This window comes from Notamacropus eugenii, chromosome 2 (assembly GCF_028372415.1).
Source record: "Notamacropus eugenii isolate mMacEug1 chromosome 2, mMacEug1.pri_v2, whole genome shotgun sequence".
In the NCBI taxonomy this organism is placed as follows: domain Eukaryota; kingdom Metazoa; phylum Chordata; class Mammalia; order Diprotodontia; family Macropodidae; genus Notamacropus; species Notamacropus eugenii.
Window position 1 is genome coordinate 89772753 of NC_092873.1, and position 20150 is coordinate 89792902.

Below are 20150 nucleotides of genomic sequence, written 5' to 3' on the forward strand. Positions count from 1 at the left end.
TATCCTAATTATGCAGCTCCAGGATAGCCCTGGGTGACCTCTTGCTCCCAAAAAGAACCTGGTTTTTTCCACCAATCTTTGGAGCCCTGAGAAATATCCTAAAAGTTTGGCACCAGAGAATTCAGCCCCCTTCTGTTCTCACTTTAGTTTGGAAGTATTTTATATGGCATTCTTATTTGGTTCTCACAAAAACCCTAAAGGGATATAGTGCAAATATCATTTTTTTTCTTTTTTACAGATGAGGGAACCAAGGCTCAGACAGGAGAAGTAAATTGTCCAAGGTCACACAGCTAGTAAATGGCAGACCTGGATCTAGAATCCATGTCTTTTAGTTCCAGTGACTTTTCCATTATTCATGTGGCCTCTGGCTAGGTTAAAGTGCCAACTAGTTATCATGGGTGGGCAAGGGTCTGATTTGACTTTTGGTAGTGGGTGAACCTTTATTCCACAGGACCAACAAGGGGGGGAAAATTTGTTTAAAGTTGCTTAAACTAAGTCACTGACTTGAGCTTCCTGGAACCCTTCTGGTCAGTGGATGCCTAAGATCTAACCCGAGTTTACAACTTGGAGAACTTGAAGGTTACCTTTAGTCACATGTTCTGCTGCTAATGCCTAAATCCAGCCAGGTGCTGTGAATGCTGGGAGGAACTCTCCCACTGTGTACATGGTCACATTTGTTCAGGGCATATTCATCCCACAGGAAAGAACAGTCATACAATGACTTGTGGAGATTGGTGAAGGAGAAACAAGGAGGGGCTAGATCCAGGGAGTTCTAGCACAGTATGAGGACAAGGATGTTAACAGTTGGGAGAACTTTGGGGAAGTTAATGTCTGAATGTTTGCTTCAGGGCATGTCTGTACTCCCAAGGCACATTGTCTAATCTTTTGAAACCAAAACATTCCTTAGAATAGTCTTCCCTAATGCGAGAAAAGGGAAAAACTCAGCCGCCATCGTGCTTATTCTTTTGTCACCAAAAAAAAAAAAAAATGTTTTTGCGATTCTGGTGGTTGAGTATAGCAGGGGAACTCCCAAGGTCACACCAGGTCTGAGAGGAGCCTTGGAGGTGGAAGAAACACTTGGCAGGGCCAGTTTGGATCTGGCCAAGCTATGAGCCTATCAGTTTCACCTCAGCAATGGTTGTCAAAAGCCTACAGATCCATGAAGATCCATAGTCTGAAGGAAATGTATAATCAGAGGGTCCCAAAGAACGACTGAAATGCTAGCTTGGACTTCTCCAAATCTCATTTATTGCCTAATGTTGTCAACTCTCAATTTTTGGCCCTATGCTGGGGATCAGAAATACATCCCAAATAATGGATTATCCAAAAATCCTGTTTCCTTTGGGTTGCAGTCAAAGCTATTTTTCATCCATGCAGCTTCTCTTCTCTCTCTCTTTCTCTTTCTCTCTCCCCATACCCATACAACCTTTCTTGCGTACTCACACCCAACCCCTACCTTTTCTAGCTTTATCTGATGGTACTTCCCCTGCCTATGGCCAAATTGAGCCACCCATTCCCTTCTTGATACCCTGCACCTTCCTACTTCCTTGCTTTGTTTATACTGTTCTTTTTGCCTGGACCTGCTTATAAACTCCTTTTGTACTTTAAAGCCCACCTCAAAAGCTTTCTTTCCTGGGGTAAGTGTGGTTTAATGGAAAGAGGACTGGTTTTGGAATTTGAGGACCTGCCTCTGACCCAATCTATGGGAGTTCAGTCAGATCAGTTTTTACCTCTCTGGGCCTCAGTTTCTTCATTTTAAAAATGTGACGAACTCTAAGTCTGCAGTCTTAGAAGTTATTCCTGATTCTTACTTTTGTTGACTTTCCGCTTTGGCCTCGCATAGCTCTTTTGTTTTGCACTCCTCTATCATGTGTTATTGTGTGTGTATATACATATAATATCTCTCTGTCTAATATGTATCACTTTTATATCTATTAGACTGAGTTTCATGAGGGAATGGAATGTGCTTTATCTAAACTTTGTATTTTTTCCACTTTCTTGCATGGTGTTCTGCACAAAATAGGTGTTTAATAAATGTTTGTTGAATTGAATTGATTTGACTTGGGCTTGATAGTCAGACCTAGCTGGGTAGTGGAAGAGAGGCTAGATCACAAAGCATATAAGCCACTTGTAATTCATTTAGTCTGCTGTATTATAAAGCAACATGTCAACTGGATTCAGACTGCTTCATTGAATTTGATTATTCAGCCCCAAACCACTGCTATTGACACCCCTTTCCCTATCTCAGTGACCTACCACATGGGACTGCCAACATTTGTCCTGCTGCCCATTCAAATTAGGTCTTCTGATCCTAGGGGCAGTAAAGTCTACCTGCCCTGGGAAGAACAGACTCCAGTAGAAGGTAAAGTGCTTCCCAGCACCAACCTTCTGAAAACATCTTGACCCCGTAGACAGTGCCAGCTGGGCAGATGGTGAATATTTAGCGAGACTATTGACATTCCCAAAGCATCCTAGCAATTTTTGTTTGGCTGCATAGCAGGCTGAATCTCACTGAGTATTCTGTCATGTATTTATTTTTAAATTTATGAGTGCATTTGCTTGCTGCCTTCTGCAATGTGAGTCCAGTTAAGCTGCTAACCAACTGGGACTACGAGTATGTCCTTAATATCCTGGTCAGTTCAGAATCAGACAGTCTATAGAGACTGCTGGTGCTTCAGGGACACTGGACCTGCCTGACAGGGTATAGCTAAGTCAAGTAAGGATAGCTTCTCTCCTCCTCACTTCTTTGCTCCTTGCCCCCACGTTCCATTCCCTTTCACTCCATATCTTTGGGAATGTTTTTGTAATAGCCTCTTCACGGACAAGCTCTAACATGTTAAGACTGCCCAGTGAAATCTCTTCCCTGCCTAAAATTCTTTCTGTCCTGATTCACCTTGCAGGATGATGAAAATAGAAGTAATGCATTCTGTGGCACTGTGACTGGTCAACTCAGGAACCTCTCATCCACAGTCTTCTCACTGTAGGGGAAATGTGCATAAAGCTATCTGATGTGGTGGAGAGTGCCTGGGACTAGGAGATGGGAGCCTGGGGTTCCAATATTTGCATTGTCTCTAACATGCTGTAGGGTGCAATAGGGGAGCATTGGATTTGAAGTGAGAGGACCTGGGTTTAAAGTTCAGATTTGGAACTTTGTGTTACTTTAGGCAGACCACTTCCCCTCTCTTGTCCTCAATTTCCTACATAAAATGAGGGGTTTGGACTGAATGGTTCCTAGGGTCCTTTTTAGCTCTGATTTTTGTCAGTCTCCTTAGTTACCTTTTGGGGGTGGAGAGGAGGACTAGACAACATAGAAAATTATACCTTTGGTGATACTTTCCCATATAAGAAGCACCTCCTAGCCCAGAAATGTCTCCCATCTGCCATCCCAGAGCATCTGTCTTCTTGGTTAGATGATAAAAACTTTTAGAACCTGATTTTTTTAGCATCATGTTCTCTTGTCACTTTACTTGGACAGTGGCACTGAACAGATCACTTCCTGGTCAGCAAGTCATTAAAACTGGGTTTTGTGACAATGGTTCATTTTTTTTTTTAGGGATGGCCTGATAGTTGAAAAGAGAGAATTATTTGTGTGGTATGGTTTTGGGGTTCCAAAAAGCATCCTTAGTTCCCTAAATTTCACCTCTTTTGGCCTTGGATACAAGTACCTCATATTCCCTTATCACTCTCTGTCTTTGCTTGTGGAATTCTAGGCAACTCATAAAGCATGGTATCATCTAGGATGGTGATACATTGAGCTGTCAACCTCTTAGCTTAGATCAGATTCTTAGATTGACTTGCTCTCATTTAGCAGCACCTTGAGGGATCAAGATATAAGGACAAGTATATTTTGATGTAGGGGAAATGTAGAGTGTGCTGTGTGGAGGGAGAAAGGGGTGACACGAGGTGGATATAGGGAGTAAGGAGGGTGAGGAAAAGTAGAGCAGAAGGGAATGTGGGACAGCAACTTTGATCTGTGGCACTATTGTCCCTAGGGCTGGCAGGCTGTGTTGGTGATAGCATTGTTCTGAATAGAGCCTGAAATGATCCTGACCTAGCTACTCTCCTGAAAGCTGTTCCTGTACAGCCTTTCAGCTAGATTCTTACTACATGATCAGTGACCCACAATTCATTTTACAAATACAGGCAGGTGTCCCCCCCCCAGAACATATCAGAGGAGACCAAAGCTTAGGGTTCTGCTTGATCCAACCATCTCTTCTAGCTTCTTTCAAGAAAGGGAAGAAATTATTGATTGTATCTGTACATTGGTTTTGCCTCACACATTAGAACCAAGATTTAAGGGAACGGGCCTTCAGAGCCTACATTTATTATGTACTCTTATGTGCCAGGCATTGTGCTAAGCACTTTTACAAATATTGTCTTGCAACAACCCTGGGAGGTAGGTGCTATTACTATCCTTATTTTACAGTTGAGGAAACTGAGGCAGAGATCACATGATTTGCCCACACAGCTAGTAAATGTCTGAGAAAGGATTTGAAGGCAGATCTTCCTAACTCCAAGCTCTCATCTACTGCTTTACCAGTTGCCTCAACATAAAACTATCCTTTTTGTATGTTTTATACAGTGCTTGATATTCAGTGGTTATGTGGCTGAACAAATATCTAGGCCAAATTATATAATTTATTCAGACCTAAATGTGCTGTTTTCCCAATTAACCAGAATAATTGAAGCCAGGGTAGGTTTTTGTCTAAATTATTCAGATATCATAATTGTCTTCATCCATCCCTTTGCTATTTCATGTAGTAATGAAACTCAGTAATTTTTTCTTCAATTCTTTAACACATACACATGCGTACACACACACACATACATATATACACCCCTCAAACACTCATTGTACAAATCTGGTTGGGTTTTACTACACCTGTCACTCCGTTTCAACTATGAGGACATTTTCAGAGGCATGCACTGAAACCCTTTGAGCATAATTAAGCAAAGGTCAGGAAAGGGAACAGACCTGATGAATTCCCAGCTGAATCTCAGTTGTGCCCTAAGAGAGATCCTGACACATCGCCCACTGTTAAGTATAAAGACTCTAAACCCAGCCTAGAGAGGAGCTGATGGCAGTTACTCTTGACCAGCTCTCCTTAAAGCTAAGATATCTCTAACACACTCAGAGTCTTAAGAGATTTAGATTCAAACTTAAGTTTTCAGGCTGTACGATCAGGCTTCTACTGCCTGTATTTCCCTTACATCTATGAGTTTCCAAAGGAGGGCAGGAAGCTGAGTGCTCCCTCATGTTCCTTTTTCCTGCACAGTCTGTTTCTCAACTTTTTTACAACTCTCTTTAGGGCTTGAGCTCCTGTCTTAAAACTACAAGGAGTTTTAGCCTACAAATTAGGCTTATTAAAGTAATGTTAAAACAATAAAGAAATCTGTCAAAAAGTTTAGCAGGCCACAGTCATGAGTGACCTACCAATTATGGGGTAAGATATTCAGAGCTGGTGTTATAGGGTAGATTTTCCATTATAATTTGGTTTTCAATTTTGTTGGCCTGATATATAGAATCATAAAATTTGGAACCAACTAGAAGGAACCCGAGTGATTATCTATTCCAGCTAGCTCTTTTTATAGGTGAGGAAGCCAGTTCCAAGAGCTTAAGTGATGTAAAGTCACAGATTTTTAATAAATAGCAGAGCCAGATTCAAAGTCCAGGCCTACCAGTTCTCCCAGACTTTGGGCTAGGGGTTGAAAGAAAGCTAAGTAGTCTGAAAAATCAAGGACAGTAAAAATCACTCCAACTTCACTTTATCTAAGAGAAGTATTTCAGAGCAACAGGAGCAGTGGGCATGTGAGAAAGAGCTAGGAATGTCTGGCAGGGACTTCCATCCACATTGCTGCACTCTTCCCCTATCTTACCTTTGTACTGAGGTGTGAACTGCTTCATTGCCAACGGTAGGGACTCGTAGAATCTCTGTTCCTGAGAGACGAGGGGCTTGCAGATGGTGTGTTCATCATATTTCATCATGCTTACATGCCCCCCGACCTGGTGGATGAAGGGCTCCAGGAGCACCCCAACTCGAGTGTCCCCAGTATCCCTGCTGTCTTTAACGACCATGGTATTGGAGTCCAATATTTTCTTGGGTGGAAATTAAATCCCTAGGAGGGTGGATTTTTCTCTTAGAAGCTGTAATGAAGAAGAGAGCAGATTATCAGCAGAGCTCCAGAGTTGATGTCTGGTTATTCTTCCTCTTAATCCTTAGCAGCCATCACAGCAGGGGCTTCTTCAGGCATGGAGATTCCCACCAATGGCTTTTGAGAAGTAAAGAAGAAATGCAGAAATGCTCAAAGGGAGAGAACATTTTTGGGGAGTATAGAGGGTGTAGTGGAACTCAGAGGTGGCAGTAATTTATGACTAGAGAATAGATAAAGGTAGGGGAAGAGGTAAGAGAGAACTATGCTAGGCTGTGATCTCCTTGAGAAGAAAGGCTGCTTCCTATACTTCTCTTTTAACTGCCAAGGGCCCACCATAGTGCTGGATACACAGCAGCCTCTCCCCTCTTAGACTTGCTTGCCCCAGAAGACCCCAAATATGCTTTGTACAGGGGGACCAGAAGGGAAGGAAAAGACATTTTATATGCTGTATTTTGTAAGTGTTTAGGATGACCATTTCTAAAATTCACCTGGAGTTTCAGGACTGAAATGGCAGTAGTGTCTGGGTATCACATACTGGGAGAAAGGGAAAGGAGAAAGTCACAGGTTTAATTGGCTAGTATAGTTGTGCTGTAGAAAGTAATCTGGAGCATTTTTGCTAGCATCATAGAGGAATGTAAAAAATCATTGGTTAAACATGTATTTAGGTTCCATTCAGAGAGACAGTAGAGTTTGTGGGCAGTTTCAAAGATGCAGTGGGGAATGATTTTAAGATAAATAGGTCTGCAATTAAGTTGAAGTTTCAAGGCTGTGTATCAGACACATTCCAGTTATCTGAAAAGCCCAAATCCAAACATAATCAATCTACAGATATTTGTTAGGTACCTACTCTGTGTCAGACAAAAAATACAAAGCTACGCCAATTTTTGTTTCTAACAGGATAGCTTAAAACCTTTTTAAAAAAACAATAACGCATAGCTCTACTCAGCTTTCACCAGCTGACTTTCCCCTGGGAAAAGGCTGGAAGACAGACAATCCAAGGGTGTCTCAGAAACTAGAGGATGAACCCAGCAATTAAAGTCCTTCATAACCACTTCTGGATGAAACGCAGGCCTCTCTATGACTGACACAGCTGTCTGTTTTATAAGGAACCAGCTTCTGAATGCAGAGTAGATCCAGAACACATGTATGATGCAAGTTTGAATCTGACAGATATGTTTCAGGTGCTGTCCTTATGTGAGGCACAGCTGGTGCTGTTAATGTTTGTATTTCTAGCACAACATGTACAGAGTGTGACTTATTGCTGTAAAAATATGAAACCGCAGATAAAATGTTGTAACCCGGTAGGGTTCAGAGCACCGTTTTTTTTCTTCACCTTTTCATCTGAAGAGCTTGAAGCATGTGTTACATCCCCATGAGGTGGGAATGGTCATATTGTTTTATTTTTTTTTAATTTTTAAAAGTTTATCTTACAGATAGAGAAAATGAATGCCATGAGTGTGAAGAGAGTTACCTAAAGTTACACAAGTCATTGGCAAAATGTTTTGTGACTCCTGGCTCTTTCCCAGTCTCTCTGCTTTTTCAGAGGCAAGCCAAGCTGGAGAACAGTGGAGTGTCTTTCTACTAATACACTAACACTACAGGAAAAATGATCAGAAACATTTGAAGGAGACAGTTTTGCTTAGAGCTTTTTTTGGGGGTGGAGTGGTGGTGTTTATCTTCCTTCATTTTGTTTTATGGTTGATATGTTAGCCTGACAGAGGAATTATTCCAAGAACCTAACCTGCTTCCATTTCTTCTTTGTTAGCTAAAGCCCCAGTGTGTTCTATACAATGTTGTCATCACTGAGGTAGTAGCCAGTTGCAGCATCTCTGGTAGCATACTAGTACGTACTCTCAGAGAGAGAGGAAGGCAAGATGACCTCATAAGCCCTAAAGATTCAGTTTACACACAGAAATAAGGACCCTGATAGCCACCCCAGAAGTCAAATGTTGCTCCAGACATCAGAAACAAGCAAGGAATCTGTCAACAAGTCCCTGCTCTGTGACAGGCACTACACAGGGCTCTGGGAATACAGACACAGAGAATGGAATATCCCTGCTCACAAGGAGCTTGCTTCCTAAGAAGAGAGGCCATGAGGACACATACAATTATATACAGAATAAGTAAAAAGAAGTAAGGGCCTTGAATCTAGATCTTTGTTCCCTGTATTACTTCTCAGAGATTTCAGTACATGTTGTACTCTAGGTCTGGGGAAAGAATAGACGGGGAATAACTCAGAAGGCTGTTGGACATCTGCTTAGTAATCTACTTGGAACTCTCAAACTTCTGTCTTATGGCTTTTATTGATTGGTTAACTTTCTTTCCCCCAAAGTTGTATACATTCGTTTTGTTATTTGTACCTCAGTCATATCCCCAAATCCCCTCCTCTCTCCATTAAATTCTCCCTTGTTACAGAAAAAGTTGCATGTAAACAGCTGACCGAAGGTCTGTCTGACAGCATTTAAGCACCTTACCTCTATTTGAAGGAGGAAAATAGGTTTCACAGTCTGTTTTATAGGCCTAAGATTGGTCATTGTTACTAATCTGAGTTCATCTTTGGCCTTCTTGTTCTCATGAGCTGTATCTGTGAACTGAGCTTAGTCAAGGTAAGCTGTGTGAGCTTATCTTAGTCAGCAGCTTCTCACTCAGGATCTGAAAGGCTATCCCAGAAATTTTCAATCCGTAGTGTTAACATTATCTCTGACTTTCAGAAGATGAACTGTTTGGTTTTACTGGGAGAAAAGCTCCTCTTCAGAAGATTCCAAAGAGATAATAGTAAACATTTCTTAAGTACCTACTGTGCCAGGCACATAGGGGCAGCTAGGTGGCACAGTAGATAGAGTGCCAGGTCAGGAGTCAGGAAGGCTTATCTTCCTGAGTTCAAGTCTGGCTTCAGATATTTCCTAGCTGTGTGACTTGGGCAAGTCATTTAACCCTGCTTGCCTCAGTTTCCTCATCTGTAAAATGAGCTGGAGAAGGAAATGGCAAACCACTCTAGTATCTTTACCAAGAAGACTCCAAAGGGGGTCACAAAGAGTTGGACACAACTGAAAAATGTCTTATCATCATTTTCAACAACAACATGTTCTAGGTACTGTGCTAAGTTCTGGGGATAACACAATTTGATGGGTCCTTTCTCCGTTTAGAGCTTCTTGCCATATGCAAATAAATTTTTGTGTCTACTGCCATTGGCACAACTGATTTGAGACCCACCAATCTACCCAGCTGTACCTCACTTTATTAAGGGCAGTAGAAGTTAGGAGGTCCTTATTTTGCCTCTAACTTAACCTTCTGTGTGACCCAGGGCAAAGCATAGAATCATGGAAACTTGGAGTTGGAGATCTGATTGAAATTAGATCTAAAGAAAAATTCCCTTCTCAATATCCTGAACAAATAATTCCTTGTTCAGTCTCTATTTAAAATCCTCCAATGAAGAGAAACCATCACTAGTAGTTATACTAACAGCTTTCTAAGGCTCATTTAACTTTTGGACATCAGTCCATTGTAGGAAATTTTCCCTAAATGGAATCTAAATCTGCCTCTCTGTAGATTCTACCCCTTGTACCTCTGTCTACCTGTGAGACCAAGCAAAACACATCCAAAACCTTCTGCATGTGGCAGCCCTCTGAGTACCTGAAGATAGCTACCATAGATGCCAAACAAGCTATATACTGGATAAATAGGAAATAATTAAAAGAGAGAAAGCACTGGAGTTGAGGGATTAGCGAAGGCTTTATGTAGAAGGTGAAATTTTATTGATGACTTAAAAGAAGCCAGAGAGGTCAATAGTTTGAGTGGAGGGAGAGCGTTCCAGACACGGGGAACAGCCAGAGAAAATGCCTGGAGTTGAGAAGTGGAGCATCTTGTATGTGGACCATCCAGGAAGCTAGTATTACTGGATTGAAGAGTATGTGTCAAGGAGTAAGGTATGAGGAGACTGGAAAGGTAAGAGGGGGGTAGGTTATGAAGACTTTGAATGCCAAAAGGAGAATTTTGCATTTGCTCCTAGAGGTAATAGGAAGTCACTGAAGGTTTTTGAGTGGGGGAGGGGGGTGACATCATTGGAACTACATTTTAACAAAATCACTTTGGTGGCTGAATGGAGAGTGGGCTAGAATAGGGAGAGACTTGAGGCAAGCAGACTCTCCAGCAGGCTACTGCAGTAATCCAGTATGAAGAGATGAGGACCTCCAACAGAGTGCTGGCAGTGTCAGAAGAGATAAGGAGGCATATTTGAGAGACACTGCAAAGGTGAAATTGATAGGTCTTGGCAATAACCATAACCAAAAGTGGTCGAGAGACAGTGAGGAATTGGTTGTGAGCCTGAACAACTAAGAGGATGGTGTTGCTTTCTACAGTAACAGGGAAGGTAAGAGAGGGGAGAGTTTAAGGGGACAGATGGTAAATTCTGTTTTGGACATATTGAGTTTAAGATGTCTACTGGACATCCAAAGTGTGAGAGGTCTAAATGGCAGTTGGAGATGCAAGATTGTAGGTCAGAAGAGAGATTGAGGAAGGATAGGTGGATTTGAGAATCATCAGGTAAATTAAATCTATGGGAGCTTATGAGATCACCAAAAACAATAGTATAGAGGAAGAAGAAAAAAAAGCATAGGATAACACCCTGAGGGACATCTACAGTTAGAGAACATGATCTGGAGGAGGATCCAGCAAAGAAGTCAGAGAAGGAATGGTCAGATAGGTAGGAAGAAAACCAAGAGACAGTAGCATCCCAAAAACCTAGAGAGAAAAGAGTATTGAGGAGAGGGTGATCATCAATGTCAGAGACTCCAGAGAGGCTGAGAAGAATGAGAATTAAGAAAAGGCCAATGGATTTCATAACTTAGAGATCATTAGTAACTTTGGAGAGAGAAGTTTCGGCCGAATGATAAAGTGGGAAGCCAGATTGTAAGAGGTTTAGGAGAGACTGAGAAGAGAGAAAGTGCAGGCAGCCTTTTTGAGGAATTTAACTACAAAGGGCATAAAAGATGTAGAATGGTAGGTAGCAGGGATAGAAGGAAAAGGTGAGGGTTTTTTCAGAATAGAAGGGACGTGGGAATGTTTGTAGGCAGTAGGAAATGATCCAGTAGACAAGAAGAAATGGAAAATAAGTGAAAGAGTGGGGATGACAGAGGGGACAGTCTGTTTGAGAAGATGGGATGGAATGGGATCACTTGAATAAGCAGGGAGATTAACTTTGGTAAGGAGTAAGGCCATTTCATCTCGTGAAATAGAGATGGAAAAAATGGCAGAAGGCAACTGAGTGATAAGAGGTGAGAAAGAGGGGGAGAACAGGCAGATCACAGCAAATGTACTCATTTTTTAAAATCTAAAATATGAGGCAAGGCTCTCAGCTAAGAGGGTGGAGGAAAAGGGAGCTATGGTAGGTTTGAGGAAGGATGAAAATGTTTGGAAGAACTACTGTGGAGAGTAGGATAATGACTGGATGAGGGCCAACATGAATCTGTAGTAGACCCAGCAGAATGGTTGTGTGATTTTGTTCAGCATCATATGTATAGGCATGAAGACAACAAATGGTGGAAGGATCCAAAATTGAAGCTTGACTAGGTATAATTGGCAATTTGATAGTGGGTTAATGATTCAAAAGAGAGTAGTGTAGAGTTGAACTGCAGTTCAGTACCAAGGAGTCAGGATGGGGAGAAGAGGAGAGAAGGACTAGTGTGGGGGAGATGGCCTGGGAGAGAATTGACAGGTCAAGAGATTGGAGGTCAAAGTGTGGAAGAAGAGCAGGGTGTGTGTGTGTGTGTGTGTGTGTGTGTAATATATAAGGGAATGTAGAGGGAGAGGTTAAAAGTCAATAGATTATGATCAGATAAGGGGATTTCAGAATTCCTAGACATGTAAGTGGTGCATTTGTAGGTGACAGCAAGATCATGGGTATGACCATCGCTGTGTGTGGCTGAGGTGGGGTGAAGGAAGAGCTCATGGGAGGTAAATAGGTTGAGGAAATGAGTAGTTAGGTATTTGAGGGAGAATCAGTGTGTGTTGAAGTCCCCTAGTATGAACATAGAAGTTGAGGAGGAGAGAAAAACTGTAAGCCAGAACTCCTTGAGGAAAGAAAGGGAATTGCTTGGTGATTCTAGACAACACCTACCAAGATTTTGATTGAACGGTAAATACAAATAACATGAAGTATGGTTGCTGAATGATAGAAGCAGGGGGAGAACCTGGAAGTGGTAAAAGGAAGCAAGGAGTATTCCATCACCCCTCAACCAGTTAGCCAAGGAGAATGAATGAAGGTGTGGTAAGTACTGGAAAGGATGACTAGGGAGGCTGAGTTATCAGGGGAAAGCCAGGATTCAATAGTAGCTAGTAAATGGAATGAGTGGGAAAGGAATGAAGGGAAGTTTGTTGCTTATGGAACAGGCATTCCAGAGGCTACAGTGGAAAAGCTGGGGGGAGTTAGGTTAAAACTTTGGGGTGGGAGAGTTGAGGGGGGATGGGAATATTTCCTGCAATTTATTCTGCTATAAGCATTTCATTTCTCTTAGGTTCATTTTTTTTTATCTTTAAAAGGAAGATTTCATTCCATTCCCTATCCATAGGATTTTTATGGTGATCAAAATGAGATCATAAATGTCAAGTACTTTGGAAAGATAAAAAATAATACCAAAGTGAGATACTCCTTATTATTCACATCAGTTATTTTCAATTCCAGTGACACTGACCAAGGATTGTTCCTCATTCCTCCATCTTGATACACTTGACTTGTTCCTGGGCTCTGCTCCATATTTCTGAGGAAAACAGAAATCTGATGACTGCGAAGGAACTGTAGCTGTCTACTGGAAAGACCATGGGATTTGGAGTCAGAGGACCTGAATCCTAAACCCATTTATTACCTGTGTGGGCAAGCCACTGAAATCCTGAGCCTTGATAACTCATCTGTAAGATTAGGAGGGTGATGGTCTCTAAATCCTCGTCAATGCCTGGGGGAGTCATTGCACCCATTTTTAGAACTCATCCTGGCACTGATATGTCCTGATTGCTGAGTGTTACAAATTCATCTGATGTTGACTCTGAATATCCTGCTATCTGCTCTAATCTCCCAAGTACCTTCTCTTCCCCCGAATTCCAGTAATCACTTTCTCTTTTTACTTTTGGAAATGGTAATCAAATGATTACTATCATTTCTTCTGGAAAGTAGTGTCTATGACTCTGCTCCCCAGACCAAAATTCCCTTCCTTATCAACCATCCTCTTTTTTGTCAATCTTTTACCATATTGGAATTTAAGCTCCTGAGGGCAGAGAGTATCTCATTTCTTTAAATAAAGAAATATTTTAATAAGTATTTATCTAGCACACAGTAGACACTTAATAAGTGCTTTTTATTTCATCCATCCATCCCATTTCCAAATCTGTTGTTGTTTGGTCCTATCTGCTTTCCTTCTCCTTATTCTCTCTCCCATAGACACAGCAAACCAAACTTATAGACAGTCCCTGCTAATGACCCTCCCGGTTCTAGACCTCACTCAGGGAAAATGATCACACATACATAAGATTTCGATCTAGAAGAGACCCTATCATCCCCTTGTACTTCAACCCCTTCACAAATCAAACTAGATAAGGGGATGGTTCAGTGTTCCATATTTGTTACAAAGGAAGGTCCTCTTGGGTGGTTGAGTGGGAAGAAGAGTCATTAGGAAATGGCAGTGGTCATATTTGACAATGATTTTGAATTGAGGAGATAGAACTAGAAGGAAGCATAGAGGACAACTAGATCAATACCTTAATTTTATAGATGAGGAAACTGAGGCACAGGAAAGTTCACTGACTGAGTTCAAAGTCAAATCTGTTAAGTGTCAGAGGCAGGATTTGAAGAGCTTTAACAAAATTAGTATATAAAAATTAATATTATGGACATTATGACCATTTATGGCAAACTGAGCCATCTTTTTACATATATGACTGTAACCTGTATCTAGTTATCAAATTTCATTCAAATCCATTAAAACTCTTATCACCACTTTGTTTCAAGATGGCAGCCCAAATCATCATCTGACTTTTCTTTATGTATTTAAGCAATGTATTGAGTTTATCAAAATTGGTTACTTCCCCTGAAACTTACAGATTGGTGGAATGCTAAGCCCCCAAATTGCAATAAAGATGTCATTTATCTGTACGTAAAACTAAATTTCATTCACAAGTCCTGTCTAAACTGAGAGCTCCAAACAGTATTTTTTTTTTATGTTTGGATTTCTGGACAGTGAAGTTTTGGAGAAGGGACACATTGGAGACTAAGAATATGCATTTGATTTCTAGCTTTGCACCTTTCTCCCTGTGTGTCCTCAGGCAAGTCACATCCTCTGTTGGGAGGAGTTAACTTTATAAAATGAGTAAATTGAACTGGATGATCTCTAAGGCTCCTTCCAGTTTTGTGATCTTGTGAATCCTGTCCACATATAAGGATTAGAGAAGCAAAGAAGACATTATCTGTAAGGCACTAAACTGAATATAATCACGTGCCAAAGTATGTGACTGGTGCTCTGGATGATCAGGAAAATTAGAATTTGCAAGAGACCTCAGAGATTATTAAGTCCAGCACTTGATGAAAGCACAAATGTGTATAGAGGCAGAAGACAGGCAAGGGCTTCTCAAGTGAAGGGGAATAGTGTGAATAAAGGAGCAAAGGCAAGAATTAGCTCATGTCTTGCCTGGGGAAGTTGGTTCTCATTGGGGAATGGAGTGAAAACAGATTGGCTAGGAAAGGAAGGACCTGTTATAGGGGCCTATTCCCAAATATTGGTTGCCTGACCCCGCTACAAGAGTAACTTGCGTAGGAGCAGCCAATTGATGGTAGGAGGAAAATGGAAGCCTACCAATCAGGTGATTGGTAGGCTGACCAACAGTTGCAGAATGGAGGCTCCTCATGCAGTGAAGCGCTAAACCCTCTCTGACTATGTTCTGAAAAATTGTAAGCAGTGAACAAATGTATGTGGTGGGGGAAAGGAGGGGTGAAGAAGGAAAATTATCAAGAAACAGCTTGTAGCAGAAAAAGGAGTGTAATATAAAAATGTGTCAAGTTGCAAAATTCAAAGGCTGGATGCTTTATGGCCTGCCCTCTCACCACGGAGCCTCTAATGTACATTTCACAGGCTTCTCTGGGTTTAAAGGTTTTGTTCAAATACTATTCAATGTCTTTGTGATGCCCAAGGGAGCATTTTTTAATCTATTAGAGATGAGAAGACCTGAAAACCATTTAAAGTCGCTTAGGTTGTAATGGGCAGGAGAGTTTAGAAGTGTCTTACAAGGTGGAGGGTCATGTATCATGCTGGGTCATCTGAACTGGGAAGACAAGACAATTTTCTAGGAAAAAAGAATTTTTAAAGAAAGAAATTTTTTAAAAATGCTCTAAAGATTCTTCAAGGTCCAAAGGCACTTCCACCCTTGCATTTCACAGGGTTGGGTAAAATCATAAAATCTTTACCAAATGAATGAGAAAAGCTGAAAGGGATCTCTGAGACCATCTTTCATTTTATAGTAGGGAGGAAGATTGGGATACAGAGACAATAACTGACTTGCCAAAAGTCACACAAAGGTGGAGAAAGAACTCAAACCCAGGTCTCCTGCAAATTCACTTTGATTATTTTGAAATATCATTCATAAAACCTCCCTATGTACAAAGTATTATGCTAGTCACAAGAGATAGAAAGATGAAAAAACACAAAATTACAAAGATGAAAAATTATATAATCTCTGTCCTCAGCTTACAGTTGAATAGGGATTGAGACATTTACACAAATAGCTGTAATACAAGTCCAATGTACTTTCCGGGGGTGGTGACACATGGCCTCCAGCCATGTTCTGAAATATATACCTTTTGAATGCATTCATTTCCCTGGGAAGGTCTGGTCTCCACAAAATGGTACTTAATATCTCCCAATGTCAGAAACTTATTCTTGGGTTTGTTTTATCCTTTGGAAGGGAGAATTTTCTTTTCCTTTCCTCTCTTTCTCTTAAAATTTAAAGTCTCCAAACATTTCCTAGACTTGAGGACCAAATGCGATTTTAATACAGGCGTTATTAGTTTAGGGGCCCTTCAGCCACTGACAAATTGTACTTAACGACTCTAGCAATGTTCTGATCAGGCTGTCAGGGTGGAAGAAACATGGGGAATAGATGACTGGAGAGTCTGAACACCATTTGAACAACAGCTGTTCTGGGTAGAGGGAGATTCTATTCTTTGTCTCCTCTTTCTCTCTCTCTTCCTCCTCCTCTTCCTCCTCACACCCAGCCCTCATAAACAAGTAGGGAACCCAACAGACTGATGCTTCCAAAGGATGTCCTCTTAGGTAGTCTTCCTGGCTTGGATCTCTCTCATAGGATCTAACCCCACCTTATATCATAAATGAAGAAATTGGGACCCGGAGAGGGGAAGCAGTAAGAATCTGAAATTTGGAACAAGATTTTCTGACTCCAAGTCCTTAACAGCAACATAACCACACCACACCAAGTAGCCTTTTGAGCCCTTAAGAAATATCTTAGGGTCTCTTGTATTGCAAAATGCTAGGGCGTGAGTTCCAGTATCCACTTTCTCCTTGAGTTCCCCCGAGTAATATGATCTGCAACCTGTTTTGCAAAAGGGGCCTATTAAGAGATGTGACGTTTGAGTTTTGCTGGTAGTTAGGATGGTAATTTCATGAAAGTGCTGGCTGCAGGGGGAAATAATTTTTTAATGTTGCAAAAAAAGCATCAGTGACGTGGTGAATGTAGGGTGTGTGTGTGTATGTGTGTGCATGCGCGTGCATCACACATGTCTGTTGGCTTGTGTGCTCAGGAACTAGCCACTGATTTCAGTGTCCCTGGGGAGGCCAGAGGAAAGGTTTTGTCCATTACAGGGCAGCCCAGACATGGTCCTCTCCAAAAGCCTTTTGGAGGCTTTCATTTAGTGGACTCTTAGCTCAGTACCCCACATAATGAAGGCAGGCAGGCTGCCTGCTTAGGACTGAGTGATCCACCCAAATGGATCCAGAGAGAAAAGGTAGATAACCCTAGCTATAGGTACCTAAAAGGCGATGGAGTCAGAACATCCAAAAGAAAAAATACACCCCAAACAAACAAGACAGTTTTTTTAGCTGAGCTACACAGTGGCTCTCTTAAATCTCATGGAGCTCTCCCCTCTCTCCATCTCCACTCCCAAGCTGCACATGACTAGAACTTATTTGGGGGCTGGATGGGTTGGCCCCCTAGGGAGTTTTCAAACCTGAGAAAGTTGGATTCATACAGTGGATTTAGGCACAGAATCTCAGAGCTGAAGCGACTTCAAAGGCCTTGTAGAACCCCCATACTACCCACAACAACAGCAGCGACAGCAGCATCACTGGCATTTTTACACTTTAAAGTTTGCAGAGCACTTTATTAGTAGTTGGTTGTTCAGCTACCACTGGAAGATTTCTGGTAAGGGGAACCTGTTACTTCTTGAGATAGCCCATGGCACCTCTTAGATCATTTAGCTCTACCCCCTCATTTATATACATGGAGAAACTGAGGTCTAGGGAAGGAGAGTGACTTGTGCGAGGTCATATAACAAGGCATTGGCAGCTCATTCGTACTCCTTGACCATTCCCAAGCTTCTCAGCCCCACTGGCAGGGGCAGGCCAGGGCCCCTTCTCTGAGGCTGGCTCTATACGGGAAGCTGGCCATTGCCTTTCCCCTAATTTTTCACTTCCTTCTGCTTTCTGCTCTGGTGGCTGTTGCTGCATTACTTCTCCATGAATTTTAAAGTGTGCCTTTTCTGTGTCTCCCTCAGCTTCTGGCTTGATGGGGAAAGAATAATTGTGCCGCGTGGCAAAGCACTGCAAAATGAAACACTCGGTGTACTCCACACCATCTCCCATCAATCCTGGAGCTTCGATCCTTCCCCCACGCCTCCCCCTCCTTCAAGCCTCTCTTGGCCTGTGTTTGGATTTTCTTCTCAGAAAGAATATGATCGTAAAGTTTATTGTTGTCCCCTTGTAGCCCCCAGTGAACAAGATGCTGGCAATACAGATTTCTGCATGTGAAGGATTTATTCCGCTAACTTACTCCATAGGAGGACAAAAAAAAAAAAAAATAGAGAAAATGAGGCTTTTATTAAGTGTAATGGATTGAGCAGGCAGAACCGGTACTTCCACTGAGGATTATATATGCCGTTCAACAAAGGGATCGGCCTATGATGAGGATCCTAATCTTTTCCCAAGGAGTTACTTTTTAAGTTACTTTTAAGGCAGTGACATTTTAAAGTCAGGGACCTGATTTTATTCTACTGCCTCCTTAGCTGTATGATCTTAGAAGAATCACTTCCCTTCTCTTTGCCTCAGTTTTCTCATCTGTAAAATGAGAGTATTGAGTCCTTAAAGTTCTATATGAAATAAATACATCTCTGAACAGAGTAGGGAGGCTGACTCTTTGTTACATGCTCACCTGGGAATTCCATGAAGTTGAGGGGAGGGTCTGGATGCTTGTGGCCACTGTCAGACCATGTAAGATTTCAAGAGTAAAATCAACCATTTTGGAAGCCTTGCTTTCATAAAGAATAGAGGGGAAACCAGTCCCCAGAGGCTCTGTCATTCCCAGGTATCCAGTGGCTCTCATTTGGGCTTTTTTGGTAGCAGAGAGCTCTCACTGATTCCAGTTTTAGTTCCCTATATCCACAGGGCCTAACTAGTTTAGTAATCCCAATCTTGTCAAAACATTTAGGAATCTGTCTTCCCTTTCTCTGTGAACAGATTTATAGAAAGTCTGGAGTCTTCTAGAGGGGACCTGAAGCCTTAACCTAGAGCCAGCCATCGATATCATCTGGACTACTTCACATAGCAGGAAGGCTGCTAGGGACAGGACATGCTGTTCCTTTAGCCTCTCCTCTCTGAACTGATTCCCTGGAGTATCTCCTGCTTCCCCTGGCATGGAGCTGGTCCATGGGGCAGCTACCTTGAACATGCCATTTTGGTCAGCACCACTGTCTTTAATGGCTGAGACGGGGTCATTAGTGGCTACTCTTTATTAAGCATTAACTATAGATGCACAGTAAATCATTTAGAATTAGCCATAGTCTATGGGTTTTTTCCCCTCTATCTTCCTTTTTCCCTATCCCAAGTACTTTCGTAGTCGTCAACCAGGAAAAGATTCTTCACTTCATCTTTTCTCTCAAATTCTCTTTACTCCTCTCCCTTCATCCATTTTATCACCTCTGACCTCCTCTCTTATCCTTACTCACGTTTTCCTACCCATCACAGCTATGATATTCTAGCCTTGATAGAGGGTTAGGGTAATAGTTGAAGAGTACAGGGAGAGTTCAAACATATATTTCTTTTTCTTTGATTGACCTTCCTTAACATCTTACAAATGCCATATTCCCTTCCATCCAGTGCTGAATTAACAGCACCTGAGAAGCACACAGGCATCTCCTCTTGCGGCATGGGGTACAGTGGGCCCAGCTCCTAGGAGCAGAGCATCTCCTCCCTGTTGTCTTTAGTAACCCCAGTCAGCTAGTGCCTCCTGTACTGTCTCCCACCCTGTCTACCTGCTAAAGATACCCAGTTTCCTGGGCAACACTCACCAGGTGCGGATCAGAGAATGGGAAGAGAAGTCTCTGGACTCCTTGAAGAAACTCCCTTTCTTGGTGCCCTGCTTTAGCTGGATTTTGTGCTCTGCACAGCCTGGTTTGTACTCTGCTGTGTGGCTGGAATGGAAAATCCTGGTGGTCAGGCAACCAGTGGGGTTGGGGGAGGGAGTGTCACCTGACCTTTAGCAGAATAGTTGGCAAGACTGGGGGATGCTCAGCTGTCAGCTGTGGGGCCACCGCAGGGTGGGGGTGGATGGGGGTGGGTGGGTGGAGAGGACTGGGTAAGGATGAAGGGTAGAAGAGGGGGAAGGGAAAGGAGGGGGAAAAGAATAGGTTGAGGTAAAGGAAAATGATTAAAAGGGGAAAATAATGAAGAAGAAGAAGCTGAGGGAAGAGAGAAAGAAGAAGGAAGAGAAAGAGAAAAGAAAGATGAAGG

At 42.1% G+C, this 20150-nt stretch overlaps 1 protein-coding gene across 1 annotated transcript in view; it reads right to left on the minus strand.

The window, feature by feature from the left end:
- IP6K3 (inositol hexakisphosphate kinase 3) overlaps positions 1–19820 on the minus strand; it is a 35149-nt gene extending 15329 nt beyond the window's left edge. Inside the window, exons 1-2 of the mRNA XM_072641781.1 lie at positions 19709–19820; positions 5878–6145 (exon numbers count right to left, since the gene is read on the minus strand). Coding sequence (XP_072497882.1) covers positions 5878–6076 — 199 coding nt within the window. The 5' untranslated portion in view covers positions 6077–6145; positions 19709–19820. The remainder of the gene's footprint in view (positions 1–5877; positions 6146–19708) is intronic.
- Positions 19821–20150: the final 330 nt, after the last annotated feature.